Source organism: Neopsephotus bourkii, unplaced genomic scaffold (assembly GCF_033783945.1).
Source record: "Neopsephotus bourkii isolate Nb327-2 ecotype Australia unplaced genomic scaffold, CSIRO-AGI_Nbou_v1 NB_994, whole genome shotgun sequence".
In the NCBI taxonomy this organism is placed as follows: domain Eukaryota; kingdom Metazoa; phylum Chordata; class Aves; order Psittaciformes; family Psittacidae; genus Neopsephotus; species Neopsephotus bourkii.
In genome coordinates this window covers 3,899,369-3,926,090 of record NW_026901486.1, presented here as the reverse complement: position 1 = coordinate 3,926,090, position 26,722 = coordinate 3,899,369, and the positions used below count along the sequence as shown (strand labels likewise).

The 26,722-nt window shown below is 37.5% G+C and overlaps 1 protein-coding gene across 7 annotated transcripts in view; it reads left to right on the top strand.

Annotated features, from left to right (window-relative positions):
- The window catches only part of POLN (DNA polymerase nu), a 96,580-nt gene that overhangs the window by 14,303 nt on the left and 55,555 nt on the right, over positions 1 to 26,722 (top strand). For 6 of the 7 annotated variants that reach the window (XR_009726459.1, XM_061359820.1, XM_061359823.1 and 3 more), the window contains 11 exons: positions 814 to 882; positions 1,412 to 1,472; positions 1,686 to 1,750; positions 2,532 to 2,615; positions 3,018 to 3,107; positions 5,236 to 5,292; positions 6,082 to 6,135; positions 6,377 to 6,442; positions 23,017 to 23,074; positions 24,576 to 24,653; positions 25,068 to 25,182. Coding sequence is in view for 6 of the 7 variants with exons in the window: in XM_061359820.1 (XP_061215804.1) it covers positions 814 to 882; positions 1,412 to 1,472; positions 1,686 to 1,750; positions 2,532 to 2,615; positions 3,018 to 3,107; positions 5,236 to 5,292; positions 6,082 to 6,135; positions 6,377 to 6,442; positions 23,017 to 23,074; positions 24,576 to 24,653; positions 25,068 to 25,182 (797 nt within the window). In the remaining variant the exon portion in view is untranslated. The remainder of the gene's footprint in view (positions 1 to 813; positions 883 to 1,411; positions 1,473 to 1,685; positions 1,751 to 2,531; positions 2,616 to 3,017; positions 3,108 to 5,235; positions 5,293 to 6,081; positions 6,136 to 6,376; positions 6,443 to 23,016; positions 23,075 to 24,575; positions 24,654 to 25,067; positions 25,183 to 26,722) is intronic. The other variant, XM_061359819.1, reaches the window with a different exon arrangement.

The following is a 26,722-nucleotide window of genomic DNA, read 5'->3' as shown; positions in this document are numbered from 1 at the left end:
GTGATGGCTCTTCCCCAGCTGTGCACTGGAATGCACAGCTCTGTTACAGTAATGTGTTATAATTTGCCCTAAAATAAACTAATTTTCAGTCAGTTCTGGTTCTGTTGTGTTTGTGCATCAACAAGTAATTTGGATTCCTTCTGCATTTTGTTTGGATCAAATAATGGAGGAAGCATTGCTCTTGTCATTCTGCATCTGCTGTAATGCTTTGTTTCCAGACTTTTGTCTTTCTTCCAATAATGGGGCAGTTTTGCAGACACCAGGCCAAAATTGTGAGGTTTGTGTACGAGGCAGATTTTCACACACTGTTTGGAGGATGGATTATGTTTATCTCTTGATGTCAGCTAACTCTTCACCAGAGGGCATGGGATCAAGTGATTAGATGTACTGGTGTCTCAGTCCATGCCGACTTTTGCACCCTAGGAACACAGCCACAAGGTTCTGAGAGTCATCCTGAAGATGATGAGAATTGCGAGAAGAAATTTGCAAAGAAGTTTTCCTCATTTAATAATAATAAAATTTATTTTCATTTCATAGCAATAGAATTCTGCCTTCAATGTCAAAGGCAATGTAACGACACTATTTCTCCATACACAGTCTGTGCAAAATGTAAATCAAGGAACAGGTAAAATCTTGAATATTCATGTTCTGTTCTACTCTGTTCATAAATTGTGTTTGTCAGAGGTCTAAGAACATTAATAAAATATTAAATATAAGAGGAGACATACAGAAAAATATATAGTTTAATTATGTTCAAAATAGTCTTCAAAATATTTATGTTAGCATTAAAACTGTTGATTTATTTTTTATCAGTATCAAAACTTAGGTGTGAACTTGCAGAAGCTTTATAATGTGATGATGGACCTTGCTCGTGACTTACAGGTAAGATATAAAAAGTAGTTATTCAGGTATAACTTCAGAGGCACTGTCATGAAGTAAAGAGAGTTACTGACGTGCTTCTCGTTCAAATCAGAATGAATGAATTCTACTTACTAGAATTAAGTAGGAGCTTTCAATCCTTATTGGTTTACACTGCTGGTCAACATTAAAAATAAAGTTTCCCATCAAATCTGCCATCTTTTCCAGAAGGAGGAAATGCTTAAGTCTCAAGGTTAATCTCAGAAGAAACTTTTCCTCTTATTATTTTTTTCTTATTACTGTTCCTGTACAAAATGATTACTATTACCAAATGTGTTGCCGCTAAACTGAAGTGATAATGGGCTACAGTATTTAGGCTTTGGTTCACACTAAGTAGTATTTAATTGCATAAATAGTTTTGCCATATATAAAGGGATTATACAGAAAGTGAAATACTGCTTACTGGAAAATAGAGCCACAAAATGACACGACTGTACGTTTTAAGACTAAAATTGGCTGTTACTGAAGATTTTATTTGTATCTTGCTTTACAGGTTCAAGGTTTGTGGCAATTATTTTGCACATTAGAGCTTCCACTTCTCAAAATTCTGGCAGGTATGAAAGTTCAATTCAAAATACAAATCTCCACTGTTTTCACACAGCTGCTGACTATGCTCAAGTAGGATGTTATACCTCAGGGTACTAAACGGTATGTCAGCTTCATGGCACCTGTGTGTGTTTGACTTCCCATTTTACAGTCTAAGAAGCATGTAAAATCAAAATTGTCAATTGTAAATGTTCTCAGTATATATATAATTGTATTTACAGTGATGGAAACACACAAAATACACGTGAACAAACATGAACTGAAAAAAACATCAGAGATTCTGGGGGTAAATTTTGCCTTTATTTCTTCATTTACAAATTGTATAGCATCATCTTGCTGCTTTTACTGAAGATAACTGATTAAAAAGAGGAGTCTGTTTTGTCACATTTTATATAGCAGTTTAGGGTTTCTAGTGTTTTTATTATACTCTTATTATTGTAAGTATAACTAATTATATTTGCACTTTAGGGTAATTCCAAGAGATACTTGCTTCATTAGCCTTGCCCCAGAACTGAGATTGCTTTGCAAAATGACTAGTTCCTTTTGGGTTATGTGTTGTAGAGTAAAAATTGTAATGACTTTTTCTGATCCCACAGTTTTCAGTAAATATCTTCTTCAGAAGTAATAAATATTTCCATCTTTGTAAATAAAGCACTCTTTACAGCTTAGGTATTCTGAGAGATTTAAGTTTGCCATTTCCCCATTGATTAAGAGTAGCTACAAGAGAATCCTATTTTGTAGCATAAAATCTGACTAGGTAATCATAGTGGTCTGACAGATAATTAATTTACCAGAATAATTCCCATAGCTCTGTTTCTCAGAGATTACTATAGTCTTTGTTTTCCCACAAGTGTTGGTACTTTTTACTATGATAAATCCCTCTCCCAGATCATGAAGACACACAGATTAAAGAGGGTTTAAGAAATCAAGCTAAATGTTGATAGCCAGCAATGATTACACATTACCAAGTGCCCTATTTGTAAACAGAAGTCTGATCTACTCAATCTAGGAAGTAGCGTAAGAAAGTAAGAATGTGAACAGAATAATTCTGATGTACTAATTTGTAGTTGCGACTCAAAGAACTTGAACAGGAAGCTTATCAAGTTGCTGGAGAACGTTTCCTTGTGACCAGCAGTAGTCAGCTCAGAGAGGTAATATTTATACTACTGTTATTTTGTAGCTTGTAAATGCAGAAGTATTATAAAGCATATAAAATTGTCCTCACAACTTCAGAATTCTTTCTTTGTTATTAATTATGATTTTCTGATTTTAATGAATGGTATCAGCTTGTCAGAAATCTGTTAGTGTTGGATAACCTGTATATGAATGTATTTACATCAATTATGTGTGTGCATTTAGTAAATATGCTACTTTTTCATAGCTCAAAAATAAAGATTTGGGTTTTTTCAATTCTGTGACAGCTCTTGTTGCTACAGTATGCTTTATATTCCCTGAAAACTGTTTTTGAGGCTTAAACTCCATAATAAAATAATTTTCCTGTTTCAGCACTGGAAACACTGAAACATTTCTCTTCTGTGTTTTTCTCACTGTAGGTACTATTCGAAAAGTTAAAACTGCATACACTGTGTGAGAAAGTTCACAGAACTGAAATACAACAACTTGTGTCCACCTCAGAAGTTGTGGTGAGATGGGGAGGGATTTTAAAACCACCTGCATGATTTAGCCAGACTTCTAAGTTCTATTCCAGTGAAAATGTCATTTGTCTGAGATTTTCCTAGCAGTCGTGATGTATTTTTGTATTGTACTAATCACACTTCATTTACTCATGCCAGAAATGAAAGTTGCATTCTATGATGGGGAAAACCAAACTAGCTACTGATATTAAACGTTAGCTATAAACTGGAGCTAAAAACTTTAGTACCATCGTGACCATCTTCCTCAAAGGAGGGAGACTTTGTGGCTGGCCAGGTTTTGGTAGCTTGGTATAACTGACTGGTTGGGTGAAAAAGACTACTGGTGAAAGAAAAGAACATTAATGTGAAACCTGCTGGTGAAAAAACTACCACCCCAGACTTCCTGTTTCCTGTCAGGAGATTTGGGCTAAAACTATGTTGTCATCTTCTTATGGAGCCTTATCTCACTTGTTCATATTAGGTAAAAAGCTCTGTAGGAAATTATTTGATACCTGTGGCTTGAATCCAGAGTTGTCACCTTCTTTGTATAGTCCAGTGTTATTCTTCTTGTCTGCGTAGATCTTCCTCAAGCTTTGTTTTCCTCCATGGAGTTGCTTGTCTTCAGGAAGAATGGTTGCATTTGGAGTTAAATCTGCAGGGCATTGATAGAATCTTGCTCCCTTTGAGCAATAATGACTAAACGGTTTAGATATTTTGATATGCCTGTACAAGAAATTCAGTGCAAGAAATTGCCCACATGAAGCTTTTCCTGTTCTGTTAGTGCTGGAGCAGATAATGCTCAGCAATGCAGATATTCATGTGTGATTCCACACAAGTGCAGAAACCTGGTAAAACATTTGTCTGAAAATGAAGTCAAGGCCAAACTGCAGACTTCTTGGTAACCTGAGGCAAGTGGAGCCTTTATGCAGCTGTACCTGTTCCTGATTTGGTGCTGCGGTTGTATAATTCTAGTTTACATGGGAGTCAAATAAAAGTACTCAACTCATTGCTGAGAATGGACACCTCTGGAGAAGGTACAAAGGTAGTATTTGTTCTTGTGTGTGAAAGAAATAATTCAACTTTTGGGTCAAAAGTGTCTGAACTGCCATATACAATCTCTGAGATAATGTCAACAGTATAACTGTTGACATGTTGCTCAAGGGAAGGAGGTTGCATAGATCAAATGTAATTTTGGAGGGTGACAGAGAGCCTTGGGAGGTGAGATGGGAGGGATCAATGAAATACAATGCATGTCGTGTTTTTCTGGGAATATGTGTTGCAGTTATCAAAGCAAGACTTTTATCTAGCTCAGTACTCTTTACAACAGCTGCTAAGACTGAGTTATTCAGATAAAGGTAGGCTGAAACCTTCCAATAGAAAATTACTAGAGAATTAATATGTTGTCTCTCCCTGGGAGCAAGGAAAAAAATCACCTTTAAATCTCCATTCTGGTATGGTTCTGTTTATTTTTCACCCCAAACTGTTGTAGTTCCAGATATTTTTGATGTACTTATTAATATCCAGTCTCTATTTTAATAATTTCTTTCTTTTTGTTCTCAAAATTCTGTAGCATTTTACAATCAAAGTAATGTCAGAAATATGCTCTATCTCATTGCTTTTGGGTTTGACAATTTCAGTTTTTCTTGAAGTTTTTCTAGAACTTATATTAGGAAATAAAAAGGAGAAGTTCTGTTGGATTTTGTGTGCGTGTAAATATGTATGTGGCTATATATGTATTATTTTGTATACTTTTATTGTATCCTCTCTTGCATTGATGTTGTCTAGCACAAACAATAAACCAAGGACCATAAGGAGCACCCCACCTCACCCTCACCAATGCTCCAGTGTTTTAAAATATGTTGTGGAGTAGTTTTTATGTCTTTTTGTCTCTGTCTGGGACACGAAGCTGAATGGAATGAATGGGAACGAGTAAGCTCCAGCCCTCCTGCTGAAGGCAGGGGAGAATGGAGGCTTCCTGGGCCTAGACTGAGATTGCTTTAAAGACATTATTCTTTAGCCAGTTTTTATTTCAGCTTGGTGAGAATATTTATTCCTCCAAAACTTATTTTGTTAAGATTGTTAAATAACATAACTTCACTGAAAAGTATGCTAATAATTTACATGCTTTATTTTGCAGCTAAAGCAGTTGCAAGATCTTCATCCTTTGCCTAAGATAATTTTAGAATACCGTCAGGTGAGCTGATATTTGTCATATAATTTAGTTGCGCTGAGGCGAAATTAGCAAGAAAGAGAACATATTCACGGCTAAATACATACAAAAAAGTTGGCTCTAATGTAAGTTCAGTCAAGTGTTCGTTTAAATTTTGAATTTCTGGTATTCTTAAGGGTTTTCAAATTTAATGATTATATTTCTGGCTTGCAAGATATTAGATTGTAGCCAGCAAACAACTGTTGCAAAAACAATCACAAAACTTCACTGCTAAATTTGTGTAGTGCTATAGAACACATTCTTAGTGCAAAACATTTACTTTTTGAGTTCTGAGAAAATCCTCCACTGACAGTGAAGGGGAGAACTAGTTGTGGGGGGAATTTTCAGTAAAAATTCAAAGTAACATGGTTAGCCTGCTCTCACACTTCATGTTTTGCTTTCAGTGGGTATGTTTCTAAGACTAAAAACCAAAACCAACCCCCAGAAAGGTGTGGGTGGTACTTTTGCATGTATGAGTGCCCTTTTTTATGTAGTTTATTGACCTGGTGATATAAGATGTAAAGCAATAAATTCCAGTAATTCATTTAGTATTGCAAAAACCTGGCTTTAAGGTATGACCAAGCACTTACCTAAGTTACAGTGATAGGTTAAGCTATTAGTGAGTATACATCCATTACTTACTAAGATAAAACTATCATTTTACAAAAGTTTACTAAACAAGTTAATATGCATTTTGAAATTAAGATCTTAAACTTGAAAAATCTCTTATTTTTATAAATTAGCATTTATCTGAACTTTTGTGTAATAATTTAGGTTCATAAGATGAAATCAGCTTATGTGGATGGACTCCAAACGTGCATGAGAAAGGTAGAAACAGAAAATTTAGCTTGTAAAATATGGTATTTCAAATAAATCGTAAAAGGATGTGAAATGAGTGTGGTGGTTACAGTTTCAGAACTTTTAAATACAGAAAATTGTGAATATTTCTTTTTGATTTATTTAGTCCTGATTGCAGTGTGTTTTTATTACTGATACTTACATTAAATACAATTTAGATGTATGTCTTCACCCTTTTCTTTTTGGGGATTTTTATTCTACTTGACTACAGGGATTTATTTCCTCTACATGGAATCAGACAGGGACTGCAACTGGCAGACTTTCAGCCAAACATCCAGTAAGTGAGCCCATTAGAAGACTTATATTTTAATTAGAATTAAAAATTATTTTTATAAAATACATAATTTTTTTTGCACATGAAATTTTCATTTTCATCTTAGTCTAGCAGTTGCTCTATTGTATGCAAATAGTGGACAGGAAAAGATTATTAAATATATGTTTTACTCTAGAACATTTATTCTTACACGTATTTTCTGTTACCTGTGGATCAGAATCTAATACTATTTATTGAGGCAGAGGGGTAGAATTGTGAGGGGTACATGCAGCCTCTGTATTTCCTCTGAATCCTCCTTTCGAACCTGGTGTTCATGAACTATTCCTTTTAAAGGATCAGTGAGCCTTGGAAGGTATCCTGGGGACTGCAAAAGTGGGGGAAAAGAGGCCTTCTGGAATTTGCCTTCAGGTCTCATAGCAGTGAAGGTCTAAGCTGGCTATGCTGTTGCTCTGGAAGTCTTGGGGATGCTTATACATCTGTGACACCTGGGCTTTTTGTGCTTCCTCCCCTGTCATTGGCTATAATGATCTCCAAGTGCATACTTGTAGCTGGAATGTGTTTTATTTGACTATCTGCACTGCTAGAGTCTTGGGTGAGTTTTTGTTTTTCCAAAGTGGCATTTTTAAAGGCACATTTGAATATATTTTATTATATCATTTTTACTTGGATTTAGGAAGCATACTGACCTTTGACTGTAGGGACTGGTGGAGCCTTTGAGTTCCAACAGTGGAGCCTTTGAGTTCCAATTCTATCAAAGTCATAGCTGCATGGATGAATGTGCAGGGGCTGGTGTGGGAGGAGACAGGGTTGCAGATTGCTTCAGGAGCTTGAGTCAAGGCATTAGGTGGGGGAATAGCAGTAAAAAAGTAGTGTTTGGTTTAATCATGGCCTGTCCTAGCAAAGACCTAACTCTAGCCCTGTGGGAGAGGAGGAATAGATGCAAAAGTGGGACTTGGCTCATGAAGGCTGGAAGGAATCCACAAAGCTGTTGTCCTTTTACTTGTGCCCAAAAGTATTGTCAGTTCTTAGCCATGCAGGTTGGAGTACTACTTATCTGTCTCTGCAGGTGCTAGCCATGAGCTTAATGGGTACAAATGGCATTAGAATCTTCCTGCAGTGTTGGGAGAAAGGCCAGTCTTCCTCAGCTCTGTCTAGGAGTAGAGATGTTGGATATAATGCTTATGTTGTGACCATTTTGCTGGGTGGGTTCATGTGGCTCCACGCAAGTCCTGGCCGCTATGGTGATGCTTGGTGTTGCAGCAGAAACCTGTCCTGGGAAGTTCTCATCCTCACAATACTGGTGATTTCCTTATCCCCTTTATCTATCTTCACAGTTCAGGTTTCATTCATTCCTACTCTCATAGTACCTATTTCCATACAATTTGTCATCAAACAAAGAGATAGCAAAACATCCACTTTATAGAAAGTGGTATTTTGTGCTTTTTGCTGAGTAAAAACAGTGTCTAGGGTTCTGAGTTAACAAGGGAATACTGTGTTACTGCTGTTCCTGCTTCTCATGTGCCCAGATGGGGGGAAATGATGGGAGAGAATGGAAAAGATGACCATGAAGGTCACAGTTTGCTAAATATTCTGACATGATGCATAGGCATCTGGAAGTCAGAGCTGAAGTGACAGCTGCCTTGAACAACCACATCCAACACAAGGTGACCTTTGGCTCATCAAGCTAAAAATGACACAAAATCTACTTTTCTTAAAGGTTGTTTTTCTCCAAAATAATGCTGCTAAAGTTAGCATCCAGGGTTGCCTAAGGCTGGCTTTTCCTTATAAGGAAAAACATTGGCATGTCTTTTTTTGTGTGTGAAATGTTTATGGAACTTATACCATCTGTTTCTTGAATCATTTATTGATATAGAAGATATACTGCAGTGCCCAGTCACTCTACTGAGTTTTAAAGGATTAGGAAGAGTCTTGCCAGAGATCATAAATATTGTAGATATTTTTGCAGTTACAATGATGCTATATGAAATTTTAGCTGAATATTTGCTGAAGTATTTATTTTTAATTGTGTTTTAAAATGCTTTAAGGATTGATTAAAGCAACAGATAAGTGTAAATCAGATGAAGTGAGAATTCAAATAGAAAAAAAACATCCCATTTGCTGCACTGGTTGTGGGAGATGGGGTCCCAAACAAAGGTTTCTTTCTTTCATTTGTTTTATAAATGTAATGGCTCTATCTGTCCTCTTGCCTTTAAGAAATTGAACTCTTTTAAATGGCATTCATGAGGATTTACTCATAGGTTTAAGGGAAAATGACCAGATATGAGGTACAGAGCAGAATTTCTTTTTCAGATAGGTTAACTCTTCTGCGATCGTCTTTTTGACAAATCCACATCTGATGTATGGATGATGCATATTTTTTGCTTTACATGGGTTTCTCTCATAAGATAAACTTACTCACATGAATTTTTATGAATTCTGTGTTCCAGGAACTTAGAAGGGGTTTCTTGGTAGAAATTTGCTTCAGTGGCTCTCCATGTATACATCCAATTTAAGTGTGCACTCCATTTCTTCCAATTTGGTTTCTTTTACAGTATGTGTGGTGCATAATCAATGTGTTCCTCACAAATAAGTGTTGTATACTGGTATAGTATATCATTAAACAGGAACACATTGAATATTGTAGTCTCCTGCTATAGCAGTGTAACTGTTCACTACTCCATGAGAACCTGCAAATCTGAAACCTAAAAGTAAATATAAACCCTAAAATTCTTCACTCAACTTAATTGGAAATGTAGACATACACTAGTTATGCTTTCCACTATGGATTGCTTATGGGTCTTAGGGGAAGCTTATTGGTTAATTTAAACGTTATTTTTAATTATTTTTGTAAAAATATATTAGTCTTGTCTACAGTAAGCGGCTCCTTCATTATGTTGCTCAGAGATAACCTTTACTAAAGAGATTCATGACATTCATAAAGTCTTGTTTATGTTCTCCAAATCTACCTTGAAATACCACTTCTCAGCCTCTCACTGTTTACAGCAAGAATAAATCATGACAGAGGTGGAAAAGAATAAAAGCAATAAAGCCAATTAAGATCAAGTCTCTTTCAGAATGAACACAGAGAAAGCCTCACTCCAGATATAAAGATTGCATATAATTGCATGCTATAATTTGGTTTATGATGTAAACTTCAGTGCTAGAATCAGATATTTTTTATTAATATTTCTTTCCTCCAGGCTTCTGCAGCAGAGAAAACTGAAATGCTACTAATGAGCTTACTGTTCTATACTTCAGAAGATGTTTTTATCGTTAAACTAAAAAGCACAAAGTGGTGGGCTTCAGGGAGAGCTTCCTTCCTTTTAGTAACAACAAATTATTCTGAAGATAAATAAGGTTTTTTTTACCTTTTCAGACCAAGTGAAAATGGAATAAAAGCATTTCTATTTCTCCCCAGGAAAAAAGTTTTTACCAGCTTGCCCTAAAAAAGCAAAGAAGTAAAATAATTTAACCTGTCAATTAAAGAAGGATGTTATCCTCTAATTGGGAAAGCAGGAATGTAGTTTGAAAGGGAAACTAGTTAGGGGGTGTTAAATGTTAATGTGCTCAAAGAAGAACCATGAAATATTGACAAGAACCTGAAATACTGACAATACCTCAGTCTCTCCAACAGCTATAAATATTTTCTGATAGTCATGCATATAGAGGATCTCATGCTTGTTTATTAGATAATATGTGTTACTAATAGCATTTGGAATATGAATAATGAATTACTCATCTGGTTTTCATTCTAATGGGGGAGACAGTCTCTTGACATAGAGACCCTTCTGAGCAATCAAAACCAGGTCTGTTCTCTTCTTTAACTTAGCAAACCTTTTTTTTTTATTTATTTTATCCATACTGTTTTACTTCCTTCTGGGCTGTATTCTGGATTGAATGGACTAATTCTCCCCAAGATAAAACTCAAATGTACTTTTTGAATAGATTGAGGGTCTTTTCTGGACAGTGTGGATGAGATGCTGCTTGTTTATCTCCCTTTCATCACACTATCCTGGTAGGTTTTACATCCTTAGCATTCACACACACCAAGCAGCGTGGACTGCCAGAATTGTGCTCTCAAAACTATTGTGGCAGCTCTTAAATTTCAGGCATTTTGTCCCCTCATTAAGGCTACAGGCTGCTCTGTGATACTACCAATGCTCTTTCTGAAAGCTTATGGTCTATAGTCACAATTGGATTCCTAGTTCTACAAGGTATTTCAGTAGTGGTGAGTTGCTGTACAAATTGGAAGTGTCCTGGTTTTCCCTTGTCCTTTTCCTTCACAGCTTTTAGAAAGCTTTGGCAGAGCTGACGCAATGTAAGGAGCTAAACAGCAAGTCTGGGTGAAGGGATGTGATCAAATCTTTTTTTCAAATGATCCTAAAGCTCATTCAGTTCCAACCCCGTGCCAGGGGCAGGGACACCTTCCGCTAGACCAGTTGCTCCAAGCCCCATCCAGCCTGACCTTGAACACTTCCAGGGATGGGGCAACCTGTGCCAGTGTCTAAGCACCCTCACAGTGAAGAATTTTTCCCTAATATCTAATCTAAATCTCCCCTCTGTCAGGCTAAAGTCTTCTCCACTTGTCCTGTCCCAACTCCCTCTTTTAAAAAGTCCCTCTCCAATTTTCTTGTTGGCCCCTTTAGGCACTGGAAGCTGCGCTAACGTCTCCCCAGAGATTTCACTTCTCCAGACTGAGCAATCCCAGTTCTGTCAGCCTGTCTTCATAGAAGAGGTGCTTCACCCCTGCGAGCATCTTTGTGGCTTCCTCTGGACTCACTCCAGCAGGTCCAAGTCCTTCTTAGGCTGAGGGCCCCAAAGTTGAACACAGGGGACAGAGACAAGTCAGACATTTTACAAGTGCATATAAAGCATCAAGTCAAAAGTCTTCTATGAGGACCTCTAGGTTTCTGAAATAATTTTTATGTAAGTACGCTCTGATGTATATGAGTATGCTTTTGATGAGAAAATGAACATGAGCCGCCTTCAGTGTGCGCTTGCAGCCCAGAAAGCCAACCGTATCCTGGGCTGCATCAAGAGGAGCGTGACCAGCAGGTTAAAGGAGGTGATCCTGCCCCTCTACTCTGCTCTCGTGAGAGCTCACTTGGAGTATTGTGTGCAGTTCTAGTGTCCTCAATATAAAAAGGACATGGAACTGTTGGAACAAATCCAGAGGAGGGCCACGAGGCTGATCAGAGGACTGGAGCACCTCCCGTGTGAAGACAGGCTGAGAAAGTTGGGGCTGTTCAGCCTGGAGAAGAGAAGGCCGCGTGGAGACCTCATAGCAGCCTTCCAGTATCTGAAGGGACCTATAGGGATGCTGGGGAGGGGCTCTTCATTAGGGACTGTAGTGATAGGACAAGGGGTAACGGGTTAAAACTGAAACAGGGGAAGTTTAGATTGGATATAAGGAGGAAATTCTTTCCTGTTAGGGTGGTGAGGCACTGGAATAGGTTGCCCAGGCAGGTTGTGAATGCTCCATCCCTGGTAGTGTTCAAGGCCAGGTTTAGTGTGAGGTGTCCCTGCCCATGGCAGGAGTGGTTGGAACTTGATAATCTTAAGGTCCTTTCCAACCCTAACTATTCTATAATTCTGTGTGGGCTTCACTAAAATAACAGTAGGTTGTCTTAGAGGCTACCTCTGGGTTTTCTTGAACCTTTGAATCAAAGCAATTTAGGGTCACCTTTCCTAGTCAGTACAAACAACTATCACTCAGATGAGCTGATACGCTATTAGAGAATCAGAGCACGCATGCTGTTATGGTTGGTTTGTGTTCCTTGAGTATCTCTTGCTTCAGAATCTATTTTCTCAGTATGTTTATTCCAGTATTCTTGATTCATATGCTGATTGTAACTGCACTAATAGCACTAAAATAGTATCTCATTTTATGAGTATTTAGAGTTTTGGTGGTTTTTCAATCTCTTTTGTTGTTGCTTTATTTTTTTTTTTTTTTTAAGGATATTTAGAAGGCTTTAGCATTTAAAGAAAACATATTTACAATGTTGGGAGACAGAAGTTATCTATCTCCTCTCTTTCTTTCTCACTCATCACAGTATTTTATGATGGGAAATTATAGAATCATAGAAATTTTACTTAAGGATGAGCATTTTGACAAGACTTTAGTTCAGTTGTGTTCATGGTGAAAGTTTACACATTAACATTACAACAGGATACTCTTAGTTACTCGTTTGACAGCTACAGTACGAAAAGTCACTGTTAGCCATATGATAACACTCATGTCTGATGCTCCAGAACATCACCATGTTGGCTTAATATCCAAATGCAGAAACAAGGTTTCTGCATCATAAACCTTTGTTCTCTTATCATCTCAAGTACACATAATATCCTTTCCTGTGATATGTGCATGTCTTTGGCGTTCTCTGTAGAAATGCTCCTGAATTGTATAAATTCATTGATCTCATGGTGAGTGTGCTGTAGCCAATACATGGACTACTTTTTATAGCATAATGTTTTCCATTTGGCTCAGTAAGGCTTGGAGCATCATCTGGGCTGTGATTCTGTAGTAACAAGAGCAGTGCAATCATGTATATAACTGTTCTATTTGGAATTGTCTTTGTATCTATAATTGTTCTCTGTTATTTAAAGAAAGATGATGTGTAGCCAGTATAAATCTGCTTCGATGCAGCAATCAGCATACAGAATTCTTGCATTTTATTTATGCAAGTTGGGAGTCTGCCATTATTTTTTCTACAAACCAAACATAAGCATGTAAATACAGAGAGCAATTAAATGTAACAGCTCAAAAAGGAAAGATTCTATACAACTCAGAATGATACCGGCTAAAGTATTTTTAGCACATTATGAAATACTGACTGTGGGGGCTGAATTCCTCCTTCACTCTCTTTTAGATTCTGGCAAAAAGCTCCTCAGAGAAGATTAGAATTGTAGAAAAGGGAGGAAAAAAAAAGTTGCTGTAAAATTTTCCTGTGCTGGAGAGATGATGGCACTGCATATTTGCACTTGTTTCATTAAAATTCAAAGATGCTGCATTTCAATACACTATGTATAAATTAAATTGTCAGCACTAGAGTGCCTACTGCTGTTGTGTGGGCTTTGTTAAGGTAGCTGCTTATATGCTGATTCATTTTATCCTTTGAATGGCCTTTGCCAGTGTTATTTTTTTGGGAGGTAGAAGCCAAAAGTATGCTGATCGTGTTTTAGAAATCCGTGCTGTAATATAACTGCCAGGTTATTTTTCTGTAATATGAATGTGACTGGAGCACATAGCTGCCAAAACCAAAACTAAGGTCATCTTTGGTCAGAACAGGCAGGGCTTTAGCTATGTGACTTTCACTGCCTTACAAATTAAAAGGTGTTTTAAAGTGCAGAAATTATAGTAATATCTGTTACTTAGAGTATTCTGTTACAGATGTTAATCTATACACTATGTTGTGTCTCCTGGGATTGTACTAAATTTGATTCCATTCAATTTTAGGATAGTCTAAGAGCAATGTTAGCATGGCTATGAAAGACAAGTAGTGCTGCTCATTTGTAGTTTATCACAATCTTTGTTATTCCAGTGTTTATCCAGACAAATTTCAGTTCCTGGCTGAGCACTTTTCTCACACTTGAGGTTGACGTGTTGACGTATTGACATATGCTCACATCCCCTTAAGTCTCTGTGTGGTCACAATCATTGTATTTCTGTACAGAGGGATTTCATAGAGCTCATGTCCTGCTGAGTTAATTTTATATCCTCATCCATAAGGCTGGTACTCAGATTGAATCTTCAGCAATGTTCAGAAATACATGTATGATCTTGTGTGCCTGTTTGCTCTGCAGTTGTCTGTTAGTACCTCTTGTGAGTTGTTGATTCAGAGTTTAGAAAGTCTGCTTGAAGGTAGGGTTTTTTATAATTTTATTCTTCATATGAAGTGTTCCATTAGTGGGATTTTTAAATACATATTTTTAGGAAATACTCAAAACTCAGAGATTTGTGTTCTGAGAGGACAGTTAAAAAAACCTTAGGCACAGAAATTTTCTTACAAGCTCTCCAAAGTGAGAGGTGTCACCATGTTCCTCTAATTCCTTTCTGCAAGTCAAGAATGCAGTATAATTCTGATTTCAGTGGGTTTATGTTTTAACATAACAATACTTTATTCTTATGGCCAGCTCTCTAAAACTGGAAGTCCAGTATTTTTGGCTGTGCTTTTCTTCTTCCCTTGTAATCACTTTGAAAGCTTCTAAAGCTTATGGGAACGTGATGAATTACTTTTGGGTATCCCACTTGACACCTAAAACTTGAATAATTCTGTGCTGCTGGTTGAGGCAGAGGGGAATGCATTACCTTTGAATGATGAAAAACTGCTGAAAAACAGTAACTAGTACCAAAAAAAAAAAGAAGAAATCCTTTACCCCAAGACTGTATGAATCTCTTTTGACAAGGGAAATGAATGGCTTCAATTTGTAACTAGCCACTAGGTGGCAATTGTAGACAAATCAAGATGTGCTTAGGAATGCAGGGTACACATTCATACCAGGCTGACATTGCTATGGTGACCTTGTGCATCTTCATATTTTCTCTATTTATTGAGCTACATGCCATGACTGAAAAATCAGATCTTCAGACTGTCTTGAAATTGTGTCTCATATAGAAGTCACAGAAAATAACTGTGTATTCCTTCACAATAATACACAGATGCTGCAATGGGCAGTAATTGAATATGGCAAGTTTCTAAAAGAGAAATCATGAAGGTTTATTTTGTGGGTTGGGGGTGTGCATTTTTATTTTTTCACTGTGCTGTGTAATTTCTCATGGGTAAGTTGTCACCAGCTTTGGAGGTGCCAGACAAATTGAGTTCATTTGTTGTGAGTGAGTCGTCTTGTTCTGGCTTGCCAGAATACTGCTTTGGGCAGTGTGACCATTAAGGAAGTAGCTCACTGAACCTCTGCTTACAGTTCTCAAATTAATGACTGGGCCATGAAAGCACAGTTTGTCAATAGGTGCAGGCTCACCTAGTGCTAGGACAGACAACTGAAAAAGAAGGAAAAGGAGTGAGAAAATTCTGAAGCAGCAGATAAAAAGGGGAAAAAATCCACTACAGGAATGAAAAGTAATTAGAGAGAATTTGAAGCTCAAAAGAGTTGTCATCTACCTATCCATTATCATTGTAATGAAGTCTGGTCTTGCAGACCAAGTATTACTTCTGCTCCAAAAGTAATACAATGCCAGTCTTTAAACAGAAGCCATGAATGTAAAAGCTTACTTTATGCTGCATTGTGTAAAGCTGAATTCTTGTTCAAAGAGAACAGTGGCAGCCTAATTATTTTCATAATCTTTCTTGTGAAGAAGATACTAAGAGAAACTTGAGAAACTTTTGGATTTAAAATGCTTCAGTTTTTTCTGGAGTGCTCCATTTGATGGGATACACTGGAATTTTACTGCTCTGAACTTTATTCATACAGATCAGAAAAATCAGTGTTTTTCTCAAATATTAGGAAATAATTGAAGCAACAGCTATTAGAGTAATGAAATCTAAAAAGATCACATTCCCAGTAAGTTTTCTTGCTCATAACAAATGCAACTAGCTTTTGCTATTTGCTGCCATTAGTAGACACAGTAAAAAAAATATTTAATTCCTCTATTTGTCTTTATTTTGCTCTAGTGTTTGGCACCGTGCCTCACTGTAACAGCAAGTGGATTAGTTGCCACATCAAAGGAGATCTACATTACAACTTTACCTGGTCTAGCTGCTTCCTTATATCTGTTCAGTCTAAATCCTTGGCTGTCTTTGATCTTCCCTTGTGACACATCCACACTATACATTCATGAAAGATTGCTCTTATCTCAGTAGTAAGTTTTGTCTCTGTTCTTATCCTTAAGTAAGTCCTTAGATCAGGAATTAATCAGAATCAAATGTCCACAGAATTCTCTACAGTCCAGATATTCCCATTTATTTCAGTAGCTTGCTGATGTCGGTTTGTTTGGTGTTTCTTTTGCTCCCCTCCCTGCTGTTTTTAGCACCACCAGGTTCTGTGATTTAGGTATAACTATACTGACTTCAGATGTGATTTATCCTGTATATAGCTGTATACTGTTATTCTTTGAAAGAACCAGAGTAACTAGTTTTTAACCTAGGAAGGAATCAAAACTCAGTTGCAAATGTAGATGTAGAATTTTGGATACCAAAAATGGAAAACTCCGCAGAAAGTGTAACAGATTGAGCATGAACTCATCAAACTGGGAACTGTGTGGCATTTGCTGGATTTTGATTAAATTTTATTTTCATTGATAATTCCACTCTTCACTTATGCAGTGGCTTTCCTTATGGATTAGAGCATCCTTTTTTGCTAGGCTTGAATGCTTTATGAGAAAGATGTGTTTGTGAGGCTCCAAGAGACATCAAGGTTCTGAGTTGTCTTGTAACAGTGAAGTCTGTCATTGTTTCTGAATGGCTCTGTATGCAGCAGCTAACAGCGTAGGAAGGATCTGCACTCCCTTCACCTGAAACCACAGACAAAGGTAGAACGACTTTTAATAGACGTATTTTTAGAATGAAGAAAAAAAATTTCTCACCTGTGCTTAAACACTGGAGTAAGGATCATCAGTCAGGATGGATTACAGTGGCAAGAAATCAGATTATGGAGGAAGGAGGAAAGAAATCAGCCATCTATTTTTCAGCACAGTTTTAATCTAGTGTTCCTGGTGAGACTTTTTTCTTTTTCTGCCATGCCTATGCCCCCTTATTTTCCAGTATGATGTTTTATGAAGAGTTTAACTGAAAACCAATGATCCAGCAACCAGCTAGATGCTGGAAAATGTGTCAAGTAAGTGAAATAGTAAAAGAGACGATGAATTGGTGGAGTGCTAGATCCCTATGTGGCAGGTCCACTGCTGAAGAAAGGTGTCAGCTTTGGAGATCCAGGAAAAAGACAGCCAGTCTGTGTTTATCATACCTCAACTTACCTTAGCGCAGGTCAGATTTGGTGCTCTTTTAAGTTTGCTTATTATATTATAAAATTTAATCTTTAATAATTTAATGCTTGTAGTTGGGGAAGGAAGACTGTTTCGTGACAACAAAAGAGTGAAAAAGAAAAGGGTGCAGGTCTAAGGATGTGAGGGTTTTAAGCTTTCTAACTGTCATGACCTGAAATTCAGTGAGGTTCAGTACCAGGTCCTGCACTTGGGTCACAATAACCCCGTGCAATGCTACAGGCTTGGGGAAGAGTGTCTGGAAAGATGCCGGTGGAAAAGGACCTGGGGTTGTTGGGTATGTTGACAACTGGCTGATTATGAGCCAACTTGGGTCTGGGTGGCCAAGAAGGCCAACAGCATCCTGGCCTCTGTCAGCAAAAGGGCAGTGATCATCCCCTGTACTGGGCACTGGTGAGGCTGCACCTTGAATCCTGTGTTCACCTCTGAACCCCTCACTGCAAGAAAGACATTTTGATGCTGGAGCTGGGCCAGAGAAGGGCAATGGAGCTGGTGCAGGGTCTGAAGCACAGGTGTGATGAGGAACGGCTGAGGCACCTGGGCAGATTTAGTCTGGAGAAGAGAAGGCTCAGAGGGGACATTATAGCTCTCTACAGCTGCCTGAAAGGAGGTTGTAGTGAGGTGGGGGTCAGTCTCTTTTCCCAAGTAACAAGCGACAGGACAAAAGGAAACAGGCTCAAGCTGTGCCAGGGGAGGTTTAGATTGGATATTGCAAAAAATTTCTTCACAGAAAGGGTTGTCAAGCATTGAAAGAGGTTGCCCAGGGCAGCAGTGGAATTATCATCCCTGGAAGTATTTAAAAGATGTGCAGAGTGGTATTTAGGGACACGGTTTAGTGATGGACTTGGCAGTGTTAGTTTACTGTTTAGACTCAGTGATCTAAAAGGTCTTTTCCAACCTAAATGATTCTACAATTCTGTGAAAACCTTAAAAACAGAGATTTCCATTTTTACACTCAAGTAGTTCTTATCAATTTTGTTGCAGTTTTACCAAAGTGATTCATGAAACTTAGTTGTACACTTTTCCATACATTTCCATAATGAAGATAATATGACTTTTTCTAAGAGCTTGCATTTTAAGACATGATACACCAGCTGACTACCATTTGTTTCAGTCTTTAATCTTTGAATTTTAATGTTATACTACAAGTGTACTTTATATAATATAGAATTTCATTTTTTTTAATTGCTTGGCAATGCAACCAGGGTCCTGTGGCTTTCCGCTGCCTCAAACTATGAAGGCTTCAGTTCTATCTCAGTCAGAAATCAGGTGAAGTAGAGACAAGGCAGGTGGTTAGCACTGGGATACATTCATTAATCACTTACAGTCATGTTATGAAAACAGAATTATAGAACCACAAGGTAGTTGTGTTTGGACAGGACCACTAGAGATCGTGTAGTCCAACCCCACTGCCCAAAGCAGCATCCACTACAGCAAGTTTCTCAGAACTGTGTCTGGTTGGGGTTTGCCTGTCTCCAAGGATGGAGGCTTCACAACCTCTCTGTGCAATCTGATCCAGTGATTGGCACAGTAGATAAGTTATTTCTTATGTTTAAATGGAATTTCCTGTAATTCTGACCACTGCCTCTTGCACTGTCATTGGGCACCAGTGAGAAGAATCTGGCTCCATCTTTATACTTTCCATCTGGCATTCTGAGCAGAGGGGTAGGATCACCTCTTTTGGCATGTTGGAGACACTCTTCCTGACGCAGCCCAGGGTGGTGGTAGCCTTCCTAGGTACAAAGGGTCATTGCTGGTTCATGTTCAAATTGTTCCTCATGAGGATCCACAGCTACTTTTCTGCAAAGCAGACTGTGAACTCTGAGATCCTGTTAACCCATTTCTCTATTCTTGAGGTCCTTCTGAATCACAGAGCAGCTATCTAATGCATCAGTCACTCCTCCAGATTTTGGATTGTCTGCCATCTTGCTGAGGTTGCACCTCAGTCCTGTTATCCAGGTCATTAATGGAGGTGTTGAGCAGTATTGGCTACTGGGGTACTCCTCTAACACCTGGCCTACAGGTGGTCTAAGTGCCACTCTTCAAAACCCTCCAGACCTAGCAGTTTGGCCAGTTTTTAGTCCCCCTCACTGTTCACTTATCTATCTTGTACTTCGTCAGTTTGTCTATGAGGCTTTTATGAGAGACTGTTTTGAAAGCCTTGCTAAAGTCAAAGTAAACAACATCTGCTGCTCTCCCTTCTTCCACTGAGCTAGTTACTCCATTGCAGAAGGCTATTGCTGCTTAAGCATGATTTCTCCTTTGTAAATCCATGCTGACTACCACAGATCATCATCTTGACTTTAATATGTTTGCAAATGTTTTCCAGGATTATTTGCTCCGTCACCTTCCCAGGAATTGAGGAGAGGCTGACTGGCCTGTAATTTTCTGCATGCTCCTCCAAGACAGGAGTGACACTTGGTCTCTTCCAGCTCTCTAGAACTTCCCCTGATCTTTACAATGTTTCAAACATAGTTGAAACTGGGCCTTGGCTTCCTCTATCCTTCTGGAACCTCTGGAGATGAATTTTGGATTATAGTGTTGGGTTTTATTTACTTATATTTTTTTAACCAATGCTAGGGTTTTCTTGTTAATCATCTACTAGAATAGCTTGACATTTTTCTCCCCTCAGAAACAATAAAGAGACATATTAATGGTTAACTTTCAGAACCAGCTTTTCCATTGACCATTTCAAGTATATTCCTTTCTGTCTGGTGGAGCATAATTGTTCAGAGAGTTCAATTTTGTTTCTCTAACTTCTAATGATGTAGATGCCTCTTCTAACAGTAAGGGATTAGAGTCACATCTCAGATTGGATCTCTGAAGGTTTTGCAGAAATATACTTGAAATAAATACATAAAAGCAAAAATATAGGCTTTATTATGTAGTACAGGTGGTAATAGTCATTTACCAAAGCCACATCAAACTTCTACTTTTGATACAATAAAACTGTCACCTAATTTTCAACTGAAGCAGAGGAACGTTTTCCATTTGGAAGACTTCTGAGTGTCCTTCTCCATCTTTTTAAATACTTAAGGTAAATTTATCTCACCAAATATCATAATCCAAGTCTTAGTAAACATCATCTCCAGGGGAATCTTAGGTCAATTTGTAAGTATGTCTCATATACACACAGTTCGAAGCATCCACTGGAGATTCCTGTCTTTGTCTACTGACTAGAGGGATTCCAGGCAGCTAGTTTAGACCAACGACCAGCCTAAAGACATCTAAAATTAGATGAAAGGATTCTATTAGGCTATTCCAATAGCTTAAAGATGTGCATCACCGCTGTCATGTTTCTTGAGTTACTTCTTTTTGGAAAACTTTTCAAATCATGAGTTGTTAACTAATTTACAAGTGACAGTACATTTTGCACTTGCAATTACTTACTAGTGTTTTTCAGAAGTATTAGTAACACTTCTAAAATTGCACTGAAAGCAGACTTTCTGCATATGCTGTCAGTGAAAGCAAGAAGGCAATATAGTGATTTATTTTTACCATTATAGATACGTTTTGGAATGAATTTTTATTTATTTCACTTTGTCCAGGATTTTGAAGCTAATGAGTTAAGCAATGATAATCAGTGAGTGGAACTATAAACCACTCTTTAACCTGTGCTGGAGGTACATGTCAATACCAGTGTAGAGCCCAGTGAAAAGTCCATACAATGATCTTTACCACTGCAGTGATTTAAGTCAGAATTAAAATGTTGTGATTTTGTTTGGTTTTTTTTTAATATATAAAATGAGGCTCCCACATTCATATCCAGATACGTAATAAAGGACGTAATTTTCAGAACTTCTGAGGATCTACTACCTTCCATGCCCACTTAAACTGCATATTCATATGAGCAAGCAATCATTGTCCCCAACTTGTTATTGATAAAAATCAATAGTTATCAATAGAAATGTTAGTTTTGTGTGTGGATTAAATAACCACCAATTTTAAAATAAGGTTAATAGCATTACAATAACCATTCCCACAACTTTAAAAATTATAGAATCATAGAATGGTTAGGGTTGGAAAGGACCTTAAGATCATCTAGTTCCAACCCTCACACTAGACTGTCTTGCCCAAGTCTCTGTCAAACCTGGCCTTGAACACTGCTGGGGTTGGAGCATTTACTACTTCTCTGGGCAACCTGTTCCAGTGCCTCACCACCCTCACAGTAAAGAACTTTTTCCTTTTATCTAACTTGAACTTCCCCTGTTTAAGTTTTAACCCATTACCCCTTGTCCTGTTGCTACAGTCCCTAATGAAGAGTCCCTCCCCAGCATTCCTATAGGCCCCCTTCAGATACTGGAAGGCTTCTCTGAGGTCTCCATGCAGCTTCTCTTCTCCAGGCTGAACAGCCCCAACTTTCTCAGCCTGTCTTCATATGGGAGGTGTTCCAGCCCCGATCATCCTTATGGCCCTCCTCTGGACTTGCTTCAACAGCTCCGTGTCCTTTTTATGTTGTTTCTAGAAACCGAAGAATAAAATATTAAAGATAGCAAGTGTTTCTTCTGGGTCAAATTTGGTATTGATGGATTGAGAGCAGTGTTCCTAGTTTATGCAAGCTGTGGAAATATTATGTATTTTATGTAACAGTTTTCTGTCTCTGTGTGTATAGTGCTGTGGTGGGTGTTCAACTTTAATACATTAAATTATAGATCTTTAAGTGTGATACTAAAGCTAGAAATGAAAGCAGTTCTGTTTTGGGGGTTTAGTTCTTTTACTTCTGCTTTATATTTCAATAGATTTTGCAGACTGATTAAATCCCTCAAGTTTAAAATAACAAATCTGAGTTCAAAATTATGTAGAAAATGATCATTCTGATTTGGAAATTATATAGCACCATTCACATCTCCTGAATTAATAGTATTACATAATGCTAGCAGGTTCACCTGATTCCTGAACCGCTTGCAAATTGATTGTGTTGAAAATTGAGCTTGATACACATTGGCTCATATCATGTTACCTTTCTAGATGATGAGACATAATGACTTAAAGTAACAGAAGGAAACTGTTGTGTGTCATCTTCAATGCTTTACTCGAGGTCTATGAATGCAGATCTTTAAAGAGAAATCTGTTATTCCTAGTCCTGCATGTTTATTGATAAACTTAGTTCTGACTTTTAACCTTGCCTGATGTGTTGCAGTTAGCAATGAGCTCCTTTATTTTATCATGCATTTCCAAAAAGTGGGAATAGATATTAGAAAAATTTCTGGAGGCTGAAGAAGAATCTGTTCCATTAGCTTAAGGCAGGGTTTGCATATACTCTTGTCTGAAAGTAACACACCGTATCTTAAAAAAAATACAGGTTAAAATAAAGAGGAAATTATTTTTATTGGGTTTTTAATTATGTTCTGTGGTGCATCCAGAGATTAGGATTGGAAAGGCTGCTGGTGGGAAAATGTTCTTACATTTCCTGTTTTCAAGGAAGAGCATCTATTTAAAAGTATCAATAGTTACGGAAGTGTGAAGATGCCTTTGAAAGGCAAAGGGTTAATATTATTTATTATGCAGAGAAAACTTGTTGGCATTAGTATCACTGATGTTCTTATGCTGCTTATGAACTGTTTATAAACATGTTTTCATAAATGTTAACTTTGCTAAGCATTTTTATTCTTCTTACTTGTAGAACATTCAAGGTATCTCTAAGCATCCAGTTAGAATCACAAAGAAGCAGTACATAAAAGGTAAACTCTGTTTTTACTAACATGAAAAGGCAATTTTATCTAATTATTTTACTAAGCTATATTTTAAAACAGAGTGGTACCTCCACCATTAAAGAGCAGAATAGATTATTAGTACTTAGTTATACATTAGCATTTAAACCAAGTACTTTTTGCTGAATGTTCCTGCAAGAAAGAAATTGCTGTTTCAGCACTGATTTCATACCCATGAACTTTGAGATATTTTTGTTCCGTTCAACTATGTCACTGTTCTTTTACCAGGTGAAATTACAAATCTTGACTCCATTAAATATCCTAGCGATGATTTTGTGTGAATTCAGCTTGTAAGGCTTTGCCTGAGGTGGTGTTCTAGATGGGTCATTTTAATCAACCTCACAAGTAAACACCAATAGTTACATGTATTGTTTGTAGTAACAGAAGTGGATCTAAGGCAGATGATTCAGAGAGAGTCACAGTAAAGTGCAGAAAAGCATGACCCAGGTGATAAAGAGAGAAACCCACAATAGTAGACTCAAATAAAAGAGAAAGATTTGCCAGCACAAACTCTCCTTGAACACCTATATCCATAGCTGGGAAATGGTGCTCATTTATTGCACTTGGTTCTCAGCCTTTTCGCTGCTATTCACTCCATGTGTTTGAAATAATACAGATCATAATACAGAAGTCTGTTGAAGACACTGTAAGATTTCTACAGCAGTTTTTTATTTTATCTACCCGATTCATTTTTGTAAGTAAATTGTTGACGTTGTTACCAAAAAATGTGTGAGCAGTGCCTGTGCAAACCTGAGCTGCTGTGAGCAATTATGGCACACAGGCCTTTCTGGAAACAGTCCAATCAATGTAATATGTTATTCTCACAAATGTGTTTTGATGTGTTTCATTCCTATATCAAGGCACACTTAGTTTTTCCATTTTCATGCTGATCAGATTAATTCTGTTGTATTTCTAACCACCATTCCTTTCTACACCAAGACAAGTGGTACTCCCAGGATGCATTGTTTCTAATACTTTGTCAAGGTACATTGTTGCTTTGTGATATTATTGTAGATTTCTATAGTTAGAATTTGGATGCCAATGTCAACTGCAGTCCCCCTACCACCTGTAAATCAGAATTTGGTTATTAACATATCACTGCAGCATGTTCAAAGGTACAAAAATCTATTTTTTTAGCTCATCTCTAGACCCTTCCTTATCTGAATGCCTCCTTAGATGATCTGTGAATAATGTTAGTTTTGTAGATATTTGTTAGCTAATGTTTTGGGAAGGGTTTGGTTTTGAAAAAGGAGGAGAAGTAAGCAGTACTGCAAGAATGACAAAGATGTTGTACATGACTGATAGAATAAAATAGTTGTGAAGCTGGCAGTTGGTGCTCTGCTAGGTTGCTTACATTGCTCTTTGTGTAGTTTTAGTTGTGTCCTTGGTATGTTGTTTACAACCTCCTATGGTTTGCAGCATAGTATTTTTGAACTGGGATTTGGGACTCATATGTCTATCCCCTTTCTAGGAAAAGAAGAGGAAATAATAACTTTTTCCCCAAGAACATTGTTTGTGTCAAGGAAAGGATATACATTTTTAGCAGCAGGTAAGATAGTATGTATTATTATTCTCATACATATTAATGTTCGTAGTTCTGTCATCTCTTCTTTCCGTCTCCTTTGGATGGTATTATATTTTACAAGGCTGTCACATCTCTTACTATCAATGAATATTGTTGTATGATCTATACTCCTTAGCGTGCTTCAGAAGTAGATGATATGTAAGCCTTGTCAGTAGAAACAAAGAGCTAATAAGATTGACACCTGAAGATAACAAAGTGATCAGACACCTAGTGATCTTTAGCTGAAGTTATTTCAGAATGAGCTTTTTACATGTTTTTTCTGAGCATGAGGAAATGACTGAACAGCCTAGACTTGTGTTTTAATTTGTCATAGTTTGGTTAAATTGCAGGTACAATTTTGTTTTAGAGCAAGAGATTTATTTTAACATTGCTTTCTAGATTTTTCCCATATTGAGTTAAGGATCCTTGCTGACTTATCATCTGAACCAGAACTTTTGAAACTGTTCCAAGTACCTGAAACCACTGATATCTTTTCCACACTGGCTTCTCAGTGGTAAGAAGAAATGTTGCATTATTTTAATAGCAATTAGGCAAAATTGTAAGAATAACCTGAACTCTGGTATTACTGTTTACTGATAATAAAAGACAGTATTTTACTACAGTATCTATTGTTAACACAGCAGGACTTATAATTCCATACTGTCTTTCTAAGCCTTTTCTTCTCCATGGTGGTAATTACCATATGTTAAAATGGTGCAATCCAACTGACCAGTATAAGCCTTGGGAGTAAAGTTGGTGCAATAATGTATTTTGAACAGTGCATGCTGATAACTTTCTCACTGTATTATTGTTCACCAATTCTTTTGAAAAATTGAGAGCAGCAGTCAAATATAAATAAAAAATTTTCCATCTGGAAAATTGCAGAAAAACTTTTCTCAGTAAAAGTACAAGAATTTTTGAAACCTGCTTGGGTATCCAGTAGAAGTAGTGGAATCAAATTATGTGTGTGCAAGAAATAGAGGGACTAGAGCTCATGGGATTCCTTTGAACTCATAGGGTTTAGTGCTTCCATCTTCTCATGGATGATGTGATAGTTGGAAAAAGCGGCACTTCAGTAATTAAAAGAAAATATTTCTTATCTCCATTCCCAGATTATTATTGTCTGATCTCTTCAGCTTGCAGATCAAAGGATTGACTATCAAAAAAGATGGGGTATTAGTTGCTTAGTTGTCTGAAGGTATTTCTTATTACTATTTATATAATGGTGATGTCTAAAAATCTTACTTGAGACTGGGACTCCCCTTGTGCTCAAAAGTACATGAGCATTCAATAAGTGACAGGATAGATGTCAAGAAGCTTACAGTTTGAACAGATAAGTCAGAAAAAGACTGAATAAAATGCTATAGCATATAAGCAGATTGAAGAGGATCCTGTCAAGTAAATGTCATGCAATTTTAATATTTTAGAATCATAGAATGGTTTGGGTTGGAAAGGACCTTCAGATCAACTAGTTCCAACCCCCTGCTATGGGCAGGGGCACCTTCCACCAAACCATGTCACCCAAGGCCCTGTCCAACCTGGCCTTGAGCACTGTCAGGGATGGAGCATTTACCACTTCTTTGGGCAACCCATTCCAGTGCCTCAACACCCTTATGGTAAAGAACTTCTTCCTTATATCCAATCTAAACTTCCCCTGCTTAAGTTTAAATCCACTACCCCTTGTCCTATCACTGCAGTCCCTAATGAAGAGTCCCTCTCCAGCATTGTTATAAGCCCCATTCAGATACTGGAAGGCTGCTCTGAGGTCTCTACTCAGCCTTCTCTTCTCCAGGCTGAATAATCACAACTTTCTCAGCCTGTCTTCATATGGGAGGTGCTCCAGCACCCTTATCATCCTTGTGGCCTCCTCTAGACTTGCTCAAACAGTTCCATCAGATGTCCTTCCTCTCTCTCTCTCTCTTCTAATCTTTTATCTCTGTTTTTTGTTGGAAGACTGTTAGCTGAAAATTAAAGCAAAAATAGGCATGATGAATTCCATCAGTCTTGATCTAGTTCAGCTCCTATCCTACGGTTTCTAAATCCTTGCATGCATA